General features: G+C 55.1%; 6 protein-coding genes across 6 annotated transcripts; 3 read left to right on the forward strand and 3 right to left on the reverse strand.

Annotated features, from left to right (window-relative positions):
- Positions 1-175: 175 nt before the first annotated feature.
- D7B24_003734 (uncharacterized protein) lies at positions 176-2021 on the reverse strand (the record flags this gene model as incomplete). The annotated part of the gene is made up of 2 exons (XM_028637921.1): positions 176-1444; positions 1503-2021. The coding sequence occupies 2 exons, from the start codon at positions 2019-2021 to the stop codon at positions 176-178; spliced, it is 1788 nt and encodes a 595-aa protein (XP_028490529.1).
- Positions 2022-2519: 498 nt separating this feature from the next.
- On the reverse strand, positions 2520-3977 carry D7B24_003735 (uncharacterized protein; the record flags this gene model as incomplete). The annotated part of the gene is made up of 4 exons (XM_028637922.1): positions 2520-2851; positions 2902-3323; positions 3370-3560; positions 3609-3977. The coding sequence occupies 4 exons, from the start codon at positions 3975-3977 to the stop codon at positions 2520-2522; spliced, it is 1314 nt and encodes a 437-aa protein (XP_028490530.1).
- Positions 3978-4633: 656 nt separating this feature from the next.
- D7B24_003736 (uncharacterized protein) lies at positions 4634-6436 on the reverse strand (the record flags this gene model as incomplete). Its single annotated transcript, XM_028637923.1, has 12 exons — positions 4634-4679; positions 4728-5147; positions 5201-5313; positions 5367-5391; positions 5442-5479; positions 5530-5552; positions 5602-5724; positions 5781-5799; positions 5851-5873; positions 5926-6016; positions 6187-6234; positions 6329-6436. The coding sequence occupies 12 exons, from the start codon at positions 6434-6436 to the stop codon at positions 4634-4636; spliced, it is 1077 nt and encodes a 358-aa protein (XP_028490531.1).
- An 802-nt stretch (positions 6437-7238) lies between these two features.
- D7B24_003737 (uncharacterized protein) lies at positions 7239-8872 on the forward strand (the record flags this gene model as incomplete). Its single annotated transcript, XM_028637924.1, has 3 exons — positions 7239-7449; positions 7508-8682; positions 8735-8872. The coding sequence occupies 3 exons, from the start codon at positions 7239-7241 to the stop codon at positions 8870-8872; spliced, it is 1524 nt and encodes a 507-aa protein (XP_028490532.1).
- Positions 8873-11002: 2130 nt separating this feature from the next.
- D7B24_003738 (uncharacterized protein) lies at positions 11003-12246 on the forward strand (the record flags this gene model as incomplete). The annotated part of the gene is made up of 2 exons (XM_028637925.1): positions 11003-11307; positions 11358-12246. The coding sequence occupies 2 exons, from the start codon at positions 11003-11005 to the stop codon at positions 12244-12246; spliced, it is 1194 nt and encodes a 397-aa protein (XP_028490533.1).
- Positions 12247-15239: 2993 nt separating this feature from the next.
- On the forward strand, positions 15240-17268 carry D7B24_003739 (uncharacterized protein; the record flags this gene model as incomplete). Its single annotated transcript, XM_028637926.1, has 2 exons — positions 15240-16946; positions 17005-17268. The coding sequence occupies 2 exons, from the start codon at positions 15240-15242 to the stop codon at positions 17266-17268; spliced, it is 1971 nt and encodes a 656-aa protein (XP_028490534.1).
- Between the last annotated feature and the right edge of the window lie 60 nt (positions 17269-17328).

Below are 17328 nucleotides of genomic sequence, written 5' to 3' on the forward strand. Positions count from 1 at the left end.
ACCCTAACCCTAACCCTAACCCTAACCCTAACCCTAACCCTAACCCTAACCCTAATGATAATATCAAATTCACAGAGCCATTATAGAGACCTGCAAATTTAGAAGCAATAGTTAACCTAAGACCGGCACCTATCGAATGTTCGCCGACCTTTCCGTATAGCTCGAATATTCGTGCTTAGTAGTCTAGATATATACCGCGACTAGTATCTACGATATCGACGGTAAGCTCGCGGATGTCGGCCCGGAGAGATAGCGTCACGGTCACAATACCCTCTGGCGTGTTCTGCACAGCGTTGACAATGAGGGGCAGTAGACTGTCTCGGAGCAGGCTGCGATCAGCCTGGAATTCGTTGCAATCTGGTGACGGATCGCAGCTGAAGAGAACCGACGGCCGGTATCTGCTGTCTCCAGAGAACGCTTTACTGGTTTCCTCTGCCAGATCGGCCTCGACTTCTTGAAGTGAACATACGGCATAGGACCTTTCCGCCATCGCAATCTCGGCCCATCGGTTGAGCGTGATCATACTGTTGACAATAGCTATCAGGTCTCGGCCTGACGTCTTGATTGATTCAAGATATAGATTCGAAGTTCCGGCGTTGGCGGATGATGCGGACACGGAGAGTGCTCCTAACGCTGCCTTTCGCGTTGATAATTCTTCGGACAGCAGCTCCACGCATCCGAGAATGCCATGAATCGGGGTTCGCAGTTGGTGTGAGAATCCACGGAGGAATTCATCCTTGGCTTTGATAGCTTCGTTGAGAAGCCGCTTGTGCCATGCCTGGGATATCAAACTGGCACAAGTCTGAATAAACCAAAGATCGATGTCGTCAAAAACCAACCGAAAGTCATTCGATGCCACAGCGACTAAGTTGGAGCCTGATGTCCCTTCGAACCTAGCACTCAAGATCCGCACAACCCTGTTGGTTGGGAGTTCGAAGCAGTTGGACTGAGCGATGAATTCATCGATGTAGTCGGTGTCCTCCCATACACCGTCTTCGAAATCTGCGATAACTAACGGCTCGCGCCCTTGAACCTCCAGATGAGTGGCCTTGGCTGATTCGCGGCTGATGACTGCTTCTGGATAAATAGTCTCCAAGATATGGAGGATGGGCCGCTTGTCCAGAACACGGTCCAGATCAACCTGCGCGGCGGCAATGAGGTCGGCCATGTGGCGACGCTGCCGTTGCCGCCTCACTCTGGCGCACTGTACTAGGTCCGACACGATCCAGTCAGCCAGGTGCGCAATCGCGCGTTGCTTCGTCTTGGTCAATGGCGGCTGGCTCGCGCCTGAGGCCACGCAAAGTGATCCTAAAGCGACAGTGACGCCTGATTCGCTCTGCAGGCGAAGTGGTGCGCCGGCATAAGCATGGAGCTTGCCGGACTCTACATATGGTGAATCTTTGAACCGCCAATCCTCCAGCATATTGGGCATCAGGAACACGCTCTAATGTAAAACATTAGTCATGCAAGAAGATAGCGACAGCTCGAAGGCAATGACTTACACCTGGCGGCATATTGATTGTGTGCGCGCAGATGGTCTCGCCCCGGGGGAGAATGCCCAGAGGCAAGCCGACCGCGGCTAAGCGGGTGTGGTAGTTGACATCGAGAAATCCGATGACGGAGAACTCCCAACCAGCCGACTCTTGCGCGAGACGCGCCTTTTCCTGGAGTCCGGATAGGAATTCTGTTTCGTAGAGGACGTCGCGAGTGTAGTACCAGAGCATTGAGAGTCTGAGTCGCTCGTCTTTTGCTAGTGTTGGACGCAGGTATCGATCCGAACCGCACGTGGGGTTTTCGGGTATGAAGGCGGGCTCGAAAGGTTCGGAAGTAGGGGGGTAATTAGATCCATGCCGTTCTTGACACCAGGCGTCAACGGGCTTCTTGAGGCCGTCTGGGTCAAAGATGGGGTGAGGCGTGAGCGGGCGCGCGGACGGGAGAAGATGTTTCGTGGTCAGGACAGCAGCGTCCGCGTTAGGGACGAAGGCTTTTCTGACGCTCCTCGCAGATATTGTCGTGGTCATTTTGGTGGTTTCGATCGAAAGGCCTACATCTGAAGAACTGATCAGCGAAGGTTGTCATCACAATATGCAATTCTCAGAAGTGCGTGGTGGGAATCCGGTCATAACTTCCAACAATTGCTGGCAATTTGCCACTCCACGGTGGCAAAGCGGGGTATCTGACCTCACGTGGAAGTGCCTCTGAGATCCACAATATTCAGGCAATCCAGGCCTTAGGTATCGATCTAGGTAAAGTGGCAAGACGATGAATGGATGACCTACCTAAAGCTCCTCCAATCATATGGCCAGCTACCCTAGCACTCAATATTCCACTACAACACTGAGGTACCCTGTACCCTGTTGCCTGTCCATTGGTGAGCCACTGCATGTTCATAGGCGTTCCAGACCACAAGCGGCTGTGGAGGTTGTACATGTAGATACGTAGTACTCTGGACTTAGGAAGTACGTAGAGGGGCCTAATAAACTCTTTATTACTATAGACGAGCTCAACCAAAAATACATCTAGAGCTCTAACTTGAAGTCCCAAACCTGAAGCATCCGGTCGGGGTACGAGCCCGCCTGACGTACAAACACACTCAATACATCATATTCCCTTAACCGAACCTGGTCGTATAGTGGTTCTGTTGAGGTGTTTGGGATGCTCGTCAATAAGACCCAATGCCGAAACTTCTCTCGGGTAGAAGCAACGTAGATACGCGTCTCGGACGTCGCAGCGACGGGTAGGAGCGCAATCACGTACTCGCCACTAGCATCAGCAGCAAGCTTTCCACGGGGATCGTACAGATCAGGCCCCAGGAGACCACTTGGGTTGATCGCGCTCTTGCTCCAGGTCCCTATAATTTGTCAGGCCCGACGTCATGAAAGGCAAGATTAATATCATTACCGTCGGTGTCCCGCATGAAATGCTGATAGAGATGATGGCCTGTGATATTGTCCCTCATAAGCGAGTGAAATCGGCCAGCGCTGTCCACCAGCTGGCCCTCTTGATTCACCATGCGACTGTTCTGTGGAATCTCCCACACAAGGGGTTCATCGAGGGCAGTCGAGATGGGTTGGGGAAGTGTCGAGCCGTTGCTGTTAAACCAGGTTTGACCATCATCGTCAGAATAGGCAAAATAAAAGTCATGGTTGGTGTCAGCATTGGGTGTTTCTCGAACGGTCCACGAAGTATACAGCCGACCGTCGAGGTAGCTGAGGCCATTTATATATGCGTTGTTGTCGTAGCCCTCGAGATATTTGCCGTACGGCTTCCATTGCTGAGTTGAGCTTGAGTATCGATGGATGTAGCTGTCTCCAGATCCGGACCTATTCTGTTCAGCAAACCAACGTGAGAGAAGCTTGGACGACATACTGGCCGATTCGAAATTCCATTAGTAAATCCCCATTGCCCAGCAACTCAAAGCGAGGATACGTGAGAGGTGTCCAGGGGCCTTGGGAACCAGGAAGCTCGTGAATGACTTCATTGAACAAGCTCTCTGACCAGGTCGCCGGTACTTCGAGGGCAATGGGAGTCTTGGAAACACGATAGTTGAGAGGGACATCCTTGAAACAGTTAGCAGACATAGGCACAATGGTGCTGAGTTGCCTTACATGGTGGTCGAAGCTCAAGTGAACATGCCCATCGCCTGAGATGCCCATCGATATCATGTTATGACCGTCCATGGTACGCTGCACGTAATCTGTGAAGGCTAGGTACTCCCAAGGTTCTACACTCGGCTCAATCCTGCGACGGCCAAGATTGACATGGTGGTTGTTGTAGCCCGCAGGTGTCGTGCTGTAGAAAGTGACATATTGGTAGTCTCCAAACGTGACCAGCACATCTTCCTGGTAACTAACACCGTTGAGGCGCTCGGGCCCCTGGATATCAGTCGCTATGTCCCAGACGTCTGTCGACCTGATGCTGATGGCCAGCGTCAAAGGAAGAGCCACCAGTGCAGAGCAAGTTAGTAGTCGCATCATGGTGAAGTTGTGGTATGGCACCTATGCATCAATTGGCCAGAAAGGTGAAGATTTATATACAAATCTAACTGTAATCTCGACCACCGCCTTCTTTCGGCCTCGGTCAAGCTCGAGGCGAGGGGTTCCCACGATGCTAACTAAATGATTCTTGACCTATTCTCGCCAAGACCAATGCTGTGGTGCTGGCGCGCGGACTGGGTTACAATGTAAACATGTCACTCTGTGGACATGGTGGCGCGGGGTAGTGGCGATCCCAGGGGTACCGCACGAATCGGACAGCGGGCGAGTGCCGGCGAAGTCGCAGTCCGCCGCTACTACTTTAATGGCGGCTAACCCCTGGCTTCTCGTGGCGCATGCCGATCATGCCAAGATCGCCCGTGTACGCAGGTCATCATGTCCCGGACGCATCGGCAGTTGAATGGTCCGGGCCGAAACAGGTCGTCGGTGATTTCAGCTGAGGAGAAGGACATGGCCATTACAGGGACGGGTGTCCGAAGGCCAGAGCCAATGGAACTTACACGCCAGGCGCGAATCATGTTCTCAGACTACGAAACAGGGACTTGACTGCACATTGGACATTGTATATGCATCCAGCATGTTCCTTTTGACAGGATTGTTGCTCTAGAAGGGTCAAGGCAAGCGCCGCGGCTGATAGGTCATACGTCGTCGCCGTTCAGCGGTTTTCGACCATGGACCATGTAGCTGCGGAATGTTAGCCCAAGACCCGAACTCTGGCAGATAGTGACTCACATGGGCCAGTACGCATGAACGCTGGGATCTTTCAAGACCTTGCGTGCTTTGCTGACCAGCACAAGTACCTCCTCGTAGGTCCAGCCCAGTGCGCGCGTCAAAGGCACCATGGTCGAGGGCTCGAGTGCCTGGTCCATGTTGGCAAACGCCCACGTGCCAATTTCCTTGTAATGCTTGTCACGAGGCCACCTGTTGGTGGGCCACTTGTACACGGTTTCGACAACGTCCTCAAAGCCGACACGCTCCATGAGTGTCTTCCATTCCTGAGCTGCCGAAACAGGCCGTCCAAATTTCTCCATGCCCTCCATGACGAGTAGAACCCACTTCCAGAGGTCAGAATCCTCGGCAAGGGTGCCATCATCGCAACCGAGTGGCAGCGCCATATCCTGGGCCTCGAAGTAACCACCCGGTTCAAGCGAGCTAGCAGGAGTGGTCAGCCTAAGTCTTTGCCCCAGAGAACAGGGAGGGGTCACTCGTAAGCCTTCTGGACGATATTCTCGTTATTAACGAAACTGCCGGTCATCATACGACAGAAAATAAAGTCGAAAGGTTTCGACCACGTCCAATCCTTTTCGAGATCGTCGAGCTATCATTGCCGTAAGCAAGGCAATCGCGATACATGTTTTTCAAAAAGCTCACCTCAAAGTGGCAGTTTGGTGGCACACTAGGCTTGTAAGTCCAGGGTCTCGGAGCGAAGCGTGGGGACGGGCTTACAGATCGGGCTGTACAGGGCTCAGGTCGACTCCGATAACCTGCACTCGTCAACAACAAGCTATCCCGCTGCCCAGACTTCACTTCGTACCTCAGCGCCTGGGTGAGCGTCGGCTTTAAGGTGATTAGCAGCGCATACAGAACAAGAACACGAAATGCTCACCGAACTCCATGGCCCAGATACCTGTGCCTGTCCCGAGGTCCAGCACACGTGTCGCTCCGTTGTTTTTAGGGCAGAGGCAGTGATTGCCTCCTATGGTCATGGTCATCACATAGTGCTGCAGATCTAAGTATAGCATCATTAGCATGTTCTGACCGAGGATCAAAGCACCTTGATCGTACCCAATCTATCGACTTCGGACTGAGGCGGTGTTGTCAGCCAAATTCCATTCGACAGCTGCTCTTCACTCACATCATCATTCGGCAGAAAGTATTCTAGAGAGACTGTCAGCAAGCAAAGCCACTCGCCTGAAGATGATACACTCACTGCCAGCGCTCATGGAATGGTATGTGCGGCCATTCTCATGTTGGTACTCGCGAATGCTCGACCGCAGCGACGTAAGCGAGTCACGGGTAGGCTAGACGGTAAGCGAGTCAGCTGGGACTAGGATTCGCTAGGGCGACGAAGATAGCGCCTCTAGCCCTGTTGGTGAGACCCTCGTCCATGCTCTGTAGTGGCATCCACTGACAAGTGTAGCGCGGCCCGTGCCGATGTCGAGATTCCCTCTGGACCATCAATGCAACTTACCACGTCAAGCGCTGAGTCGCCGTCTGTTTCGCTACCTTCATCTGCTTCCTATATAAGGTTAGGTGCCATGCTGACCTGACGGATGGCAAGGATGGACAGAGGTACGAGGAAGCGAGGAACGGGACCGGACAACCGGACTTACGATCTGCACAGTCGTCAGGGGCGCAGCTTGTAGTGGGGGGGCAGCCTCTATGTGCGTTGAGTGAGGCGATTGTGTCGCCTGCGATGGCGGTTGAGTCGTTTCAGACATGTCGGCGTCTTTGGCCAGAACTTCCTTCTGAACAAGCCTTGGGCGGATGGCGCGGACACTGACGAGGAGCTCTTTACCTCACGATCAATAACAGGGAAGTAGAGCAGGCTGGCACGTCGACGCCTGAGGGCTGAATGAAGATATAGCCCGTGTGCTTCCAGCGCTAACGATGGCTAGAGGGGTAATTTTGTGATACGTCAGCTCCCTTCACCGGAAGTGTCAGCCCTGGGCCGCGCCTGCGCGATGAGCAGCCCCATGCCACTTCACTCTCTGCTCCTCAAGGTACTGATGCTCTGTAGCCTGTCGGCGGGAGAGGCTTTTCCTTGCCCATGGGCAGAAAATGATTGAACATGACCTAGCGGCGCAAGCCGTCCTGTCGGCTCGCCAAGTCTCACAGTTGCAAGACAAAGGCGCTCGCGTACCCCGGCGTGCGGAGCGCAAGGGACACCACCACCCAGTCACAATGCCTCTCAGAGATTACTCCCCGGCCATGGAGGCGGGACCAGTCGACGAACGTGGATTGCGAATCCGCTCAAAAGAACCTGGGCGCACCCGTGGTCCAGTAGGATGGTGCGCTAGGAAAGCATCACTTCGCTCAGGCTCTCCCTCTGGTCTCTAGTCCCGGGCCAGCTGGCACATGGCTTCTTGACTATCTTGTGTCTCGTCCGCTCAAGTGCGCGAGAGAAACGTCCCAACTTGGTCGCCTCTGGTGGCGTCCATAAGGATTGGACGTCGGACGGTATCTGAACTGACTCGTCCGATCCGATTCTTGCTTCAACTTCTCACCAGTCCCCTACTGAAAATGGATCTCTCAACCATGCCACCTGCTACTATAGCCCTAGCAGCAGGGCTTTTGCTGCTGTCCTACTTGGTGGCTGCGCGGGTGCGGGACTTTTCACGTCTGCGACACGTACACGGCCCGTTCTTGGCGGGCTGGACAGATCTGTGGCTGATCCGCAACCAACTGAGCGGGCGGCTAAACTTTGTGCTGCAAGATGCCAATAAAAAATACGGTACCACGACCTCTCGTCACATATCACTCGCGCAGCGAAACTGACAAGGAAACTCCAGGGCCCGTTGCTAGGATCGCACCCAACTGGGTCGTGTGTGGCGATGGCGCCGAGCTTCGACGCCTGTGGGGAGTGCGCTCTGGCTGGCAGCGAGGGCACTGGTATCGCGGGCTTCGCATCGACCCATACAAGGACAACACGTTCTCGACCACAGACGACAAGGTGCACGAGGCCTTGCGCTCCAGGCTCTCAGCCGGCTACGCGGGGAAAGATGTGGACGGTTTGCATGAGCTGATTGACGAACAGGTCGCAGGACTTGTCCATCTCCTCGAGTCCAAGTATCTTGCAACCGAACAAGACTTTAAAATTGTCGACCTGGCACGCAAGGTGCAGTTCTTTACTCTGGACGTCATCTCAAGCCTCGCGTTTGGCAAGTCATTCGACTACCTCAAGGCCGATGGCGATAAATTTCGGTACATTGAGACAACAGAGAGCACAGTTCCAGTGCTTCTGGCGACGGCCCTCATACCATGGTTCCTCAACATTTTGCAGTCACCCAGGTTAAAGTGGATCATTCCCAGCGCAAGAGAAATGGTCGGCATCGGCACGGTTATGGGCCTTGCCCAGGAAGCAGTGGATGAGCGTTACGGCGACAACCCAATTGTCAAACGTGACATGTTGGGCTCCTTTGTGGCCCACGGGCTGAGCAAGCAGGACGCCGAGGGCGAGACAGTCGTCCAAATCATCGCAGGCTCTGACACTTCGGCAACGGCAATTCGGTCGACATTGCTCTTCCTCATGACGAACCCTCCCGTTTACGCACGCTTTCAGTCCGAGATTGACCGAGCCATTGAGGAGGGGCGGATCTCTTCGCCTATTACCGATGACGAAGCCAAGAATTTCGAGTACCTGCAGGCTGTCATCCGCGAGGGGCTGCGGCTGTGGCCACCCGCCACGGGCCTGCTTCCAAAGATCTCGCAAAAGGATGAAGTTGTCTGCGGCGTGCACATCCCTGCTGGCACCAATGTTGCCTGGGCACCATGGACCGTTATGCGCGACCAAAATATATTTGGACCAGACGCAGACCTCTTCCGGCCCGAACGATGGATAGGTATTCCGGACGCTAAGTGGCGTGCGATGGACCAGCAGGTCATGATGGACTTTGCATCGGGAAGCCGATGGGAGTGTCTTGGAAAGAACATTGCCATGATCGAACTGAACAAGGTCTACGTTGAAGTGAGTTGATACCCCCTTCGCTTCTCCTCGTCGTAGGCTTACAGGTGACGAGCTCCTCCGTCGATTCGACTTTGTCCTCATTGACCCGACAAACCCATGGAAGTCATTCAACGCCGCATTCTTCATACAGAGCGACCTTAACGTCAAAGTTTCGAGACGGCCTGGGTTGCGAGGTGAAGCCCGGCACTAGAATTTTGCCTTGGTACCTTTGGGACATGCGCTCATGGGCGTCACTAATTAGTGTCCCACGACCTTTTAGTGGTGGCCCGGTAAATACTGATAGCGTATGTGCTGACAGAGCGTTTAAACACCAATGGTGGAGCTATGCACATACTGATGGCGATATGGGGTGTTGAAAGTAGTCGAAGTTTGATATACTTCTATCCCAGTGCTTGAGTAACCTTTTTTCTTGTTACAATCGCCCAACGAGGCACTCTGGCCCTGCCTGATTCCAGAGCCAGGTCACTTCCGATTTGGACATTACTTTGGTGTGTCGGCTGGCTTGATGACCTTCCAAGGGTTAGACTTAAATGGATAGCGTCCGAGATCTTCCCTTTCACGTACAGACCGGATGTGATTCTTTCCATCGTGGAGACGGAAGTACGTCATGTTGCAAATAAATCTCGCGAAACAGGATGCCACCGTCTGTGAGAGTGATACCCAAAGATTGTGGCACTCTAGACTTTTACGTCGGCGTTGTTTGTACCTGCTGCAAAATTGAAGACATTCACTTCAACTTTTGCCATGAGAATACGACACAATGCTAGGGATTTGAGAAGCGGCGAGTGTTTACGTGCAGTCTGGTAATCTTACTCAAGATCGACCGCTTATCAGGATCCAACATCGAAACAGAACGATTTCACTCGGCAAGTAGCTACACACAGGCGAGAATCCTTCTCGCGTGCCCAAAACCAACGCGAGGGCTGGACTCTTTGAGACAAACTCTTCGCAAGAACATGTATCCAGAGCAGATGCATACGGCATCTGCAGCTATTAAGTTTTGACGACTCTAGCAATTTGAGTACCAGAGGGCATGCGGATGGATAGAATGCAGCATGCGAACAAACATTATTCTTACTTTTCAATCACTAGTAGCAAGAGTCCCGCCTTAATCCGACGCAGCATCATCGTACCTCGACTGGAACGAATCTATAATGTGGAAGTCCTACCGGAGCTAAGCTAAGTCAGGGAGGCAGTGGATTACATGGCTCCTAGATGCATTCTGATTTTAAAGCTATGAAGAAAATTCGCAAACCTAGTAGCAGTCTCGTCCCATAGAACGTGCTGCGAGAAATAGGCCTAGTTATTCTCCTCACGGGAAAGACAGTTACAAATAGCAAAACTGGACCAGTGTCCTGACCACCGTCACGTGGCTTCGGACTCGGCGGGAAGAATATACCCCGGGAGTGTTTCCTTGGCAAGCCCCTTGCTCTCCACAAAGCTTGCCCCTCTCATGTCCATTCCCAACATCATCTGAAAGCCGTAATAGGTCGCGTTTCATATTAACAACCGTATGTCTAATACGATGCGATGAATCTCTCATTCGTGTCGCCAAGGCTGATAGATTCAGCGATCCTCCGACGCCCAACAAGCCATATCCAGTCAGCGGAACCCAGTTGAATGTCAGCTCCGATGTCAATGGACCCATGGAACAGGATCACCCCGGATTCAAAAGGACGCTAATGCGTGTGCTCTTCAATGCCAAAAAATTTCCCGTCGACAGGTCGACAACCGTGCTCATCCCAGAAATCAGAAGACCAGACCTCAATCAAAAGCGCTCCAATCAATAAACTTATACTCCGAACTCAGCACCTACACTCCAAGGTCGGTTGTCTAAGAAATGCTACGAGCCCCGCGACCAGATTGCGCGGATGCTACTCAGGGCGGCCCCGCTCTAAGCAGTGGCTGTAGCGCCAAAAAGTCTGCCACCTTCACAGCACTCGGCCAGGCGCCACACACCGCCCTTAATCTTCCGTTGACCTGTTTCATCCAACTCCGCCGGCCAGGGTCACCTCAACACGAGGCTAGCCAACTGAGTGCTGTTCCACCACTCGCCGAATCCCAAAGCGGTTGTGGCCGCTGAGTCTGACCAATGAAGAAAGATCTTCTGGTCGTGAAGACATGGGTCTTCTTTACGAAAGCGAGGACTCGACTTGATTTCAGAATGAATGGCTGCTCAGGGAGGGAGGATGCGTCTTGAGTGGATTTGTATATCATCAAGGCCGTCGAACGCCATAGACCCAGAAAAGTCGAGGCCTTCATCTTTCTGCACCCTTTTCTTGCATTTTACCTTTACTCCAACTGTCTACGTTTGTCCAACATGCATTACTCGCTTCTTTCCACCGCCGCGCTGGCCTTCGCGGCTTCTGTTTCCGGCTACGATATCTCCACCCCTTCTGACCAGGACGGCTCGGTCTGGCAGGCTCTCGCTGGGAAGGATGCCACCAGTTTTGCTCCCCGAAGCTCCTCGAACCGACCGGCGAAGCGCCAAGCCGGCTGGAACCCGCCCACCAGCCTGGCTACCCCGTTGAAGCAGGTTTGGGATCACTGCCTTGCCACATATGCCGATGGCGATCTCTTCCGCTTCAAGAACTATGGCTGGGACCAGCTCATCGCGGCTCAGGGGTGAGTAAATCGTATGACTGGGAAGAGTGCAGCGCTGACAACAGAGCCAGAACCATCAATATGTGCGTTCGCTGGGAGTCAGACGCGGTCGTGACCGAGGCTCAGCGCAGCCAAATAGCCAAGGTGACGGCTGCGCAGTACCAGAAGTGGTTCCAATGGCTGTACGGCTACGACAACTTCCCCTATACCAACGTCAAGGTCAACATTGTCGGTTGGGCTGTCCGAGACAAGGCGCTGCTTCAGGGCTCCACGGCTGGCCTCGACATCTACACCAACAAGGATGGATCAGGAATTCCTGAGTGTGCTCCGGCTTGCGGACGCTTCTTCAACCAGAACGGCGACTACAGCCGCTGCCCCGGTGGGGCGGCGCGTCACTACGACCAGTCGCTCTGGTTGACGGATGGCATGAGCGGTGGTGCTGGTGGTGACTGGGGTCAACGCATTGGTCGCGAATACTTCATGGGTGCTCTCAATTCCGAGAACGTTCACATTCTTCTGCACGAAATGGGTCACACCTACGGTCTCGACGACTTTTATGATTGGACCCCCACTGGCATCAAAAACTTCATCATGCTGGCCGGCTCCTCACAAAGCATTACCGAGTTCGACGGCTGGATGCTGCGAAACTGGTGGTACGAGCTGTCGCGGAAGCGCGGTTGGCAGTCGGGCTCGGGCGGCTCTGCGCCTCCCCCTGCCGCCGTGACCGCTACGCCTACCACCACCCGACCCGCTGCCACTACCACCCGGCCCGCGACTACCACTACCGCCCGGCCCGCGACAACAACGGCACGCCCGACCTCAACACCTCCGGCCACCGGATCTGGTCCTGAGGTGCCTCGCTGGGGCCAGTGCGGCGGCTCCGGTTACACCGGACCAACCCGCTGCGTGGCCGGCTCGACCTGCACGGTCTCGAACCAGTACTACTCGCAGTGCCTGTAAGGGGAAACATCAAACCGGCCTGATCACTTGTGACCGTGCATATCTTCTCTTCTTTCTTTCTGTTGCATACTTAGGCTCTCCGGGCATATATATATCGAATGGCATGCTGGTTCAAGCACCTGGTTGTGACAACTGTGCAGTGGCTGTGCAGTGGCTGTGCAGTGGCTCAACATTGTGGCTCGTGAAAAGTCAGGTGATGTACATCTTCGTCAGCAGGATGGCCATACGGAGCGATTCGGGGCTTTGCACCCTGTCCCACAGGTGAGGCTTGCCCGAGATCGACACCCTATCGCTCCGGACACAAGCAGCCTGACTCCTGTCATGGGCCGCTATCGCTCTCGATCCGCTGCCCAGACTGTATTGCGATTCCCAGCAGACTGGGCCGAAACCTTAGTGGCCGACGCTTCCGAAAGCTCAGGACACACCCGATGCGGATGTCGCCTCAAGCCGAACATGCCCCTCGTTGGTGCAAAGTCGAGAATGGAAGCGGTGGAATGGACTGTGTCACGATACGCGCCATGAAAAGCCATGACATAACAAGAACGTCTCTTGGGATAGGGCGCAGAGGTGCCACAAGCCTGAGACCGGCGCCTTTGACGCAATGCCTCGTCGCACGACCAAAGCCTCCGCAGCAATATGGAGAGTGGTGGGCCACGGCAGCAACTGTAGAGTAACACTCAAACACGCCGCCGGCCGGCGAGGTGGCCGGCGTAGGCAGGCAAGGCTATCGTCGATAGCTCGCGCAGTTGTCACGCCCTTTGAAGCTGGACAATGTCCGACGCGAACGCACAGATTTCTCGGGCGCGTGACCAGACCAGTATTATCGTCGGCCTCACAAAGGCTCACGGAACGGGCTGACACCCAATCTCAACTGCGGGTCCCAATGCTGAAGCCTATCAGCCAGGTTGGCCCACGGTGTTCTCGCCCCGGAAGGACAGGGCGTTGTGCCAGAGATAACCGTGGATGCGATGTCCGGCCCCAATGGCTGGCGGGGAACGGACACGAATATAGCGATAATAATGGGGCCCTGGAGCAAACCAAGCTGTCAGATCCCAGAAAGCTGGCCGACGAGCTCGCCAGGGGGATGAGGGATGATACCACGCTGGGCTAAGCGGCGATAGCGTTGCACCTGTCTCTCTTCTTGCTGCTCTATCGCGGGGTGCAGGTGCAAACGAGCCGTTCCCGCGACGTGCGCCTGTCACCCACACAATTGCCCGGGACGCCCCTAAGCTTCGAGGTTGCATGGCCGCGAACGCCCTGCACAAGGGAAAGCTGCTGCTTACAGTAGACCCAAGCGCGACCGGTCGTGGTGTATGCATCGGAGCCGACCGATGGCACATCCAAGCCACTGATAGTCGACACGAGAACCAGTGGAGGGGTGTGAGCACCGATTGATCGATGCCTCTCGTTGGCTCGAGCCAAGGGTAGGCAAGGGGCACGAGCTCGCGACCCAGATTGGGCAAAGATACGGGATTCCTTCGCAAAGCAGTTGGCTCTCGCATTGGTCGGCCGCAGCCACAGAACCCTCTGAGGCTTCAATCTCTCATCTCAAAGAGCCAGAGGATCCTGGTATAGAAAGTCTGGAATAAGAGCCTGGTCTCCCCTCGGCATGTGATGCGGCGGGATGAGGATGCCTCTTTCGACGACGCCAATTTCGATCGTGGTCCTTCCCCATGTAGTCTGGGGTGAAAGGGGGCTTCAAGCCCCCTCGGCATTCAATGGGCCACAAAGCATCGGAGCCGCCCGCCTGTGTGTGTGTCCTTCCCCTCAATGTCAAGCGTGGTCATCTCGTGGCTTGCACCACAATGTAGCCTGGGCGGGTTGGAGTCCTCCCCCATGCCCCCCTCCCCTGCGTTCCCCCGGACATCCTCCCCCAACTTGCTTTTGGCTTTCGAGCCAAGATCCCAAGGTGCTTTCGGACGAGTCCGTATGGTGTACTGTGTGTCGTCCAAAGCTCCAGCAATCCTTGCCGCTCAGCCCGTCCACCAATGTCAGCGCTGCGATCCAGGGGACCAAGCCCGTCAACGGCACCATCAGCGACGCAGCTATTGGACAGAGAGGACAACTTGTCCCATCATGGTTGCCAGCGCCGAGACGCCATGACCAAGTCTCTTCTATCAACCTTCCAGAAGCGGACGAGCGCCGCTAGCTCGCCACTGGACCGCCCGCATGCCAGCGTCGGCATCCCCATGGCGCACAGGAGCCCGCAGGTACGGCATCCTTGGGAAGCGGCGCCTCAACGGAGCAGCTTTTATCTCTGGTCCCTGGGTACAGATAGGCTACGCGAAAACCTTCTCAACTGCCTGTGTAGCAGCGCCGGCAGCGACTCGAGTCAGCGGTCATCGCCATGTCGCGATGGCCCACCCTGTCAGCCACCACGAAGTCGCTGCTCGCGTGTGCAACAGTCGTTTGGCAAGACACTTGTCGAGACCAAAGCTGAATTGGATCGCGTGCATTCGTTGGGCCGTCCACCACGCAGATCCTGGGATCCTGTTCCTCCGTGGTGAGGGCCAATCCTCAGCCCAGAACCACATGGACTGTCCGCGGGGTGGGTGCTTTGGGGTTGTCTCTCCACATGGGCCAGGCCAGAGGGCTCCCCACCGGTCCAGGTTGGCCGTTGATAAGCTCCAGCAAAGCATCGTTGCAATCTTCTGTGGTTCTTCGCCCCCGTTACGGCCATGCCCCCCTAGCCTCGGCACTACTTTCGGATTTCCCTAGATCGCCAGTGCAGTCGCACAGCTGGGGAAAAAAGGGTCAGAGGAATTTTTTTAAAAGAAGGGCTGTCCCCCCCTCTTTTGATGCGCTTGTGCCTTGGATGTGTGTGTCTTGTCGCCGTCGCCGTCGCCCCCTCCGCCGCCTTTGCCGATCCTTGGCTCCTCTTTCAAAGAGTCTGTCTTCGACGCCTTCAACACGCGTCAGCAACTCTCAACCGATCTTCGTTTTCTCATCCCGGAACCTTATCACTTGTGTCATCCCGTCCGCGACCGGCAGCCATGGCTTCTCACGCAACTGTCACCACCGGCTCCGGCCAGGCGCCCTACCAAAGCCCGCCCCGGACGCCACAGCCGGCTGAACAGGCTGTTACTCCCGATCACCTCCGCCGCAATTCCGACCCGGCACTCGAGCCTGTGAACCAGCACCAACACGCCCACCTCCACCACGCCACCGGCGTCGCGGAAGACAACATCGTGTACGCCAAGGGCACCGGTCCTCAGACTATCCCCCCCCAAAGCCACCTGCACCATCACGACGACACGCGCGCCAGCAGCGAGCACGATATCGAGAAGGCCAAGCTTGGTGGTCAGAGCCCGCCGGAGTATGCCAATGGCGAGAAGGTTGGTGTCATTGCCCATGATGACGAGCGCTCGTCGGAGCACCAACCGTCGAAGTCGCGCACGTTTTACCGCCGTTACCGCCCCTTCTTCCACCTGTTCATCTTCCTGCTGTTTACCGGCTGGTGGATTGCCGGCCTCGTTCTGCACCGCGATGACATGAACTGGCGCATCCCCTTCCTGGTGTGGCTTGCCATCTCCATGCGCCTCTTCTTCTTTTACGTCCGCAGCTCGTACCTGTCCCGCCCCGTCATCTGGGCCTGGTCTCAGAGCGCTGTCCGTATTTACGATGCTCTTCCCCCTAAGGCTCGTACTCCCGCTGGAGCTGCCGTCACCGTGGCCGCTATGCTTGTCGGATCTATGGCTTCCGAGGAGTTTGCCGACAACAACCGCGAGAACCGTGCCGTCTCGTTGTTTGGTCTGGCTTTCACCATTTTCGCTCTCTGGGGTACCTCGCGCAACCGCAAGCTCATCAACTGGCGCCCCGTTATCGGCGGCATGCTCGCCCAGTTTATCATTGCCCTCTTCGTCTTGCGAACTGGTGTCGGCTTTGATATTTTCAAATTCATTGCCGATCGCGCTGGCGATTTGTTGGGCTTTGCGAAACTGGGAGTCATTTTTCTGACAAATGAGGACGTCCCGAAACTGGGCTACTTCATCATCAATGTTCTGCCCCCAATCATCTTCTTCGTTGCTATTGTCCAAGTCCTCTACTACATTGGATTTCTGCAATGGTTCATCGGCAAGGCGGCCACCTTCATCTTCTGGGCTCTTCAAGTGTCCGGCGCCGAGGCTGTCGTCGCCGCTGCGACTCCATTTATCGGCCAGGGCGAGTCTGCTCTTCTCGTTCGCCCCTTTGTGCCGCACATGACCAATGCAGAGCTGCACCAGATTCTGACGTGTGGTTTCGCCACCATTTCCGGCTCTGTGCTTGTCGCTTACATCGGTCTCGGCCTCAATGCGCAGGCCATGGTGTCGTCTTGCGTCATGTCCATCCCCGCATCGCTTGCTATCTCCAAGCTCCGTTATCCTGAAGTCGAGGAGACTCTCACGGCTGGCAAGGTTGTTGTTCCTGACGATGAGGAGCACGCCGCTTCCAACGCCATCCACGCCTTTGCGAACGGCGCTTGGCTCGGTATCAAGATTGCCGGCAGTATCATGGCCTCGCTGCTCTGCATCCTTGCCTTCGTGGGTCTCGTTGACGGCCTGCTGACTTGGTGGGGACGCTTCCTCAACATCAACTCTCCTCCCCTGACGCTTAACCTCATTGCTGGTTACCTGTTCTACCCCCTCGCTTTCTTGCTCGGTGTACCCCGCAACTCGGATCTTCTGAATGTGTCTCGTCTGATTGCCGAGAAGGTCATCATCGTAAGTTATCCGAATATTCATGCCAAAGATCGCCAGAGACTAATCAGCGTGCTTGCAGAACGAGTACTCCGCGTTCCTAATGCTCAAGAACGAAGCGCCGTACAACCAGATGTCGCCTCGCTCCATCCTTATTTCGACTTACGCATTGTGCGGTTTCGGCAACATTGGCTCGCTCGGTATCCAGATTGGTATCTTGTCGCAGCTCGCTCCTTCGCGAGCTGGTGACGTCGCCAAACTTGCTGTCAGCGCTTTGGCCTGCGGTGTCATCTCTACCCTGACCTCTGCTGCCGTCGCTGGCCTTGTCATCACCCAGTGGGAATAAGATGTGTACGAAAGGTTCGACTCGGAGAAAGTTATGGACCTAATAGGTGGTCATGTAATG

The sequence above is a fragment of the Verticillium nonalfalfae genome, assembly GCF_003724135.2.
Source record: "Verticillium nonalfalfae strain VnAa140/NRRL 66861 chromosome Unknown scaffold_208, whole genome shotgun sequence".
In the NCBI taxonomy this organism is placed as follows: Eukaryota; Fungi; Ascomycota; class Sordariomycetes; order Glomerellales; family Plectosphaerellaceae; genus Verticillium; species Verticillium nonalfalfae.